At 48.7% G+C, this 4,669-nt stretch overlaps 1 protein-coding gene across 1 annotated transcript; it reads right to left on the bottom strand.

Moving 5' to 3' along the window:
* Positions 1–2,912: 2,912 nt before the first annotated feature.
* LOC123113206 (uncharacterized) lies at positions 2,913–4,275 on the bottom strand. Its single transcript, XM_044534389.1, has 2 exons — positions 3,931–4,275; positions 2,913–3,576 (listed from the first exon to the last, which is right to left on the bottom strand). The coding sequence occupies exons 1-2, from the start codon at positions 4,151–4,153 to the stop codon at positions 3,167–3,169; spliced, it is 633 nt and encodes a 210-aa protein (XP_044390324.1). The 5' UTR covers positions 4,154–4,275; the 3' UTR covers positions 2,913–3,166.
* Positions 4,276–4,669: the final 394 nt, after the last annotated feature.

The raw sequence follows: 4,669 nt of genomic DNA on the forward strand, positions 1-4,669 counted from the left end.
TGGGAGGCATTAGTAACAACCTTTTAGTGCCGGTTCAAGAACCGGGACTAAAGGCCCTTACGAACCGGAACAAATGCCCTGTTTTCTACTAGTGGAATGCATCCTCTACATGGCAGGCCATCCAGTATGGTCTTGAGCTCTTGAAGAAGGGCATCGTGTGGCATGTCAGAGATGGTCAGAGTATTCGTATTTGGCGTGATCGCTGGCTCCCTAGTGAGCCATCACACCAACCCATCACTCAGCAAGGAACATGCCGCCTCCGGAGAGTGGCAGAGCTCCTAGACGAGTTCGGCGCGTGGCGCATGGACCTACTTCGACGCCACTTCCTCCCCGCCGACATTGACACCATCACACGCATCCGCACATCGCCATGTGTCACCGACGACATCATCGCATGGGCGCCGGAGAGGAACAATATCTTCACTATTCGCTCCACCTATCGCTTAGCCATGGACGAGCGCGAGCGTCCATTGGCAACCGCCACGAGCAGGGCACCGGATGGTCGTCGCACCATCTGGAAAATCATATGGGGGGTGCCCTGCTCCTTCTAAGGTATGCGTGTTCGCATGGAGAATTGTTTCAAACTCCCTCGCCACATGGGCAAACAAATTTTCCTGCCACCTCGAACTTACTGATGTTTGTCCCCTATGTGGTGTGGAACGAGATGACGACTTCCACGCGTTGTGCAGGTGCCCACTTGCCAAGGAACTGTGGCATGCCATGGCGCAAGACGGGCAAATACCAAAGGTGGAGTCCATCTGTAACAACGGACCGGAGTGGCTCTTCACACTCCTGGACCCTCTGACGAAGACGGCACGCATGGTGGTTCTTATGATCATGTGGCGGATGTGGTATATCCGCAACGAGATCACACATGACAAGGTGCCACCGCCCACAGAAGCATCCCGCAGATTCCTTCTCGGATACATTAATTCGCTACTGTGTATACAACAATTCCCTCAAGCTAATATGGAGACACTACTAGGGAAAAGCCTAGCAGTAGCGCGAGTTTTGGGTGTATCAGTAGCACGGGCGCCCGCGCTACTGATACGGCACCACAACTAACTTATAGCAGTAGCGTGTGTTGACACACACTACTTCTATACATGGTTAGTTGTAGCGTGCATTGCAGTACAACGCTACTGCTAATTATCTGTAGCGGGTCTTATACCCCGCGCTACTACTATTACTTTCAAAAACAAAAACAAAATCTCGATCCTATGCGTGTTGTCAATGGCAGCAGTGGTTCGATCTAGCGACGGTTGGGGTCGCCGGTGGCATGAATGGACAGCGGCAGACTAGATCCGGCGGTGGCTGTTGGAGAGGGCCTATTTCTATGGAAGAGAAAGGCAGCGGCATGGGGTTCCTCTTCCCGACCATGCCAGATAGCTCCTGGTTGTCCATGGCGACGACCTGCACGGGCATGGATATGGGAGGGTGAGTCAAACTAGAGGGAGAGAGAGAAAAGGAAAACAGAGGGAGAGAGGAAGCAGATGGAGGGAGCAGCGGGGCTAGTCACCTGTGATGAGGTGCTCCGGTGTGGTGGCACGAGGCGGCGGCCTCCTAGACGCCGGTGGAAGACCGGCGAGCTTCTAGACGCCGGTGGCGCGAGGCGGTGGCCTCTTTCCGCGTCATGAAGGAGGAGGGGTGCATGGGCAAGAGGAGGGGCGCATGGGCGCCATGGAGGAGGAGGGGCGCATGGCTTCTTTCGAAAATCAAGAGTGGTGAGAGCGTATTGAGAGAGTGGCGGAAGAGAGGAGGGATTTGGGGGAGGAGATGGGGATTTCAGGGCTGTTAAAAAACCCTGTACTTAGTAGTAGCGAGGGGTATAAACCCGCGCTACTACTATGACATTGTCCCGGGGGCACGGTAGAGACCACTTAGTAGTAGTGAGGGTTATAAACCCGCGCTACTACTATCAACTTAGTAGTAGCGAGGGTTATAAATTTGTGCTACTAGTAAGTAGCAGCCGCGAGGGTTATAAACCTTCGCTACTAGTAAGTGTCTGCCTATAAGCTTTTCCCTAGTAGTGAGAAAGGGAAGATGGTGCTGCATGAGGGAGAGCGGACCACTCAAAAGCAGGAGGCGGCATGCTTCTACGGGACGAGAGAGGTGAAATTCTATATACAACGTGTAGGGAGATGCATGCATGCGACAATGGTCTTCACGCGGAGCTAGCAGCATGTAGAGAGGGCCTAGCGTTGGCCCTGCACAGGACAAATTTGCCGATCATGGTGGAATTGGACTGTGCAAAAGCCGTGTCGATGATTACAGCACCCTTGGAGAACCGGTCGCAGCACCGCATACTTGTTGAGGAGATCCGACGGATGATGGCAGATGACTCGAGGGAGATTTCTTTTACTCATACTAGTTGACTCGTTGCGCCGAATGGCGAAGAGACCCGCTAAAACCATGTTGTCCATGAAACTATTTTGTAAGGACATATTTGATATTGGTAGTAGAAGTTTGAAAAAAATGTATAACATGTACTAACCAGCTAAGGAAGCATTGTTTTAGTTGAAAATATGGTTATCACGATGAAAAATCTAAGTTAAAAAAACATATTTGTATAAAATGTATAGACCAGTTAGGGATGTATATTTTAGCAGCACCAAACTTTTATTTTTCTTGTGCATGAAATAAAAAACTCTTTGCGTTGTGCTTAGCCGAGCCCACGAACAATGATGTGTGTGACCCGTTGCGCCAAATAGCATAGAGGCCTACTGAATCCATGTACACATTGAAAATACGAATAATGAAGTGTGTGACCCGTTGCGCCAAATAGGGCCTGCTGAATCCATGTACACATTGAAAAAAAATTCCATGCTTGCCTTGACCCGACCAGGCACCATCGACCAACAAGAAACGCAGCGAAATCGAGGAACGCTCGCGAGAGTGGGTCCACATAGAAATTGCAAGCTTAAAAACAACGATATATTCAAAAGAAGTACCTTGATAGGAAATTATGCCTAACTTGACAACATTAATGTAAATATATACAACCAATTCATACGTCCATAATAGAATCAAGTAACATGGATCCCACAAAGAGTTTCAGCTTTAGAGCAGAATACTGATCTATCTTTGTCCTTGTATCCTTTTTTCTTCTCCAAACTCGAGTGTGATGCATTTCTCCTATTCATGTATCGTGTGCTTCTCCAATGATTCATTCCAAGGGGATGATGGAATCTCCAGATTCAGAGAACTTGAAGTACATTTGGGGATATTCTGGCACATCTTCACCAGTTTCAATGATGAGATCCCCTTCCTTCCGACGATTTGCCAAAGGGCGAGATCCACCACCCTTTGCATGAGTTGCGAATTCATCAAACACTTTTGGACTCATGGACTCTTGTAGCTTCCCATCAGCGAATTCACTTACTTTCAGAGTGTAAGGCAATTTAGCCTTGTTGACACGGTGGACCATCCGAACAGTGTCCTTGAATACATCAAACCGGCGAACCATCTCATCATGGTCACGCTTCTGGTTCAAAGTGTTGCACCAGCGCAGATACAAGGCCCACAGGGCTTCCTCTGACTCAACGTCCTCGTCTGAAGGCAGAATTTTCACCTTACCTACAGATGCAAGTCATTTATATGTCATGAGAAAAGCTGTCAAAAATTGAAGTTTGCCTTGTGTGATACATGATCCACAAATTTTAACCTCCAAACATATGAATGAGCTGGAAAAGATGTGCTCCATCCATTCACAACAAAATGCTATATAATAAATACAGTACATACAAAAAAATGTTGACTTAAGATGCACCGGTAAATCTCAAAACAAAGATATCATATGCTTATTGATTAAGCAGCAGAAGTGATAGGTTAGCTTACTTGTAGGAGTAGAGTAAAGTAGCTAGGCTACTAGAGTTAAATCGTTCGGACATCTAGATGAACAAGGAAAATACATATTGATTCGGTTATTACCTGGGAGGGGGGTGAAGGAAGCGGGCGACGACATTTCGTCCGGTGGTGCGTCGGTGGAGATGGGTGTGTTACCACCGGTGCCGCTGTGGAAGGAGAGGCGGCTCCTCAGATCTGAGGGGGCTGATCGAGCCGCTGTCACCGGCGCTGCCCACCGACCAGCCGACGCGATCTTGCTGGCGGCGCGAGCAAAGTCACGGGAGGCCCTCAAGAGCATGGACTCCATGCCGGGAAACGAGACGATGGCTCTGGCCTCTGGATGTGGATGGCGGCGTCGGTGGTGGGGAAGGGATGTGGGTGGGGGGAGGGCGCCGCTCCGCTTCTCCTGTTTCCTTTATATAAGCGAGCGTTAGGGTTCCGGGATCTGAAGAACTCCAGAAGCGTCTGGTTAGGACCTCCGGTGGCACGGCCCATCAGCTCGCTCGTATGGCATTTTCCTTTTGCGCAAGTTGACACAGCTTGGCCCAGTAAAGCCCTCGCTCGGCGCGAGAGCGCTATCTCTACTCCAAATGACCCGCGTTTTATTTTTGTCTGATTTTTTTACGTCTGGCTTTTTTTCGTTGGGTTTTTTTGTCTCACTTTTCACCATCCCTTCGCACTGGATTTTCTTCCTCCATTAATTTTTTTTTCAAATTTCATTAAAATGTGAGATCTTGTTTCTTGGCAGGTGCTGCTTTAATTCAACCACATAAATAATAGGTATTTAAGAACTCAAAAACCATATCATATACTTATGTGAGAT

This window comes from Triticum aestivum, chromosome 5B (assembly GCF_018294505.1).
Source record: "Triticum aestivum cultivar Chinese Spring chromosome 5B, IWGSC CS RefSeq v2.1, whole genome shotgun sequence".
Taxonomy (NCBI): Eukaryota; Viridiplantae; Streptophyta; class Magnoliopsida; order Poales; family Poaceae; genus Triticum; species Triticum aestivum.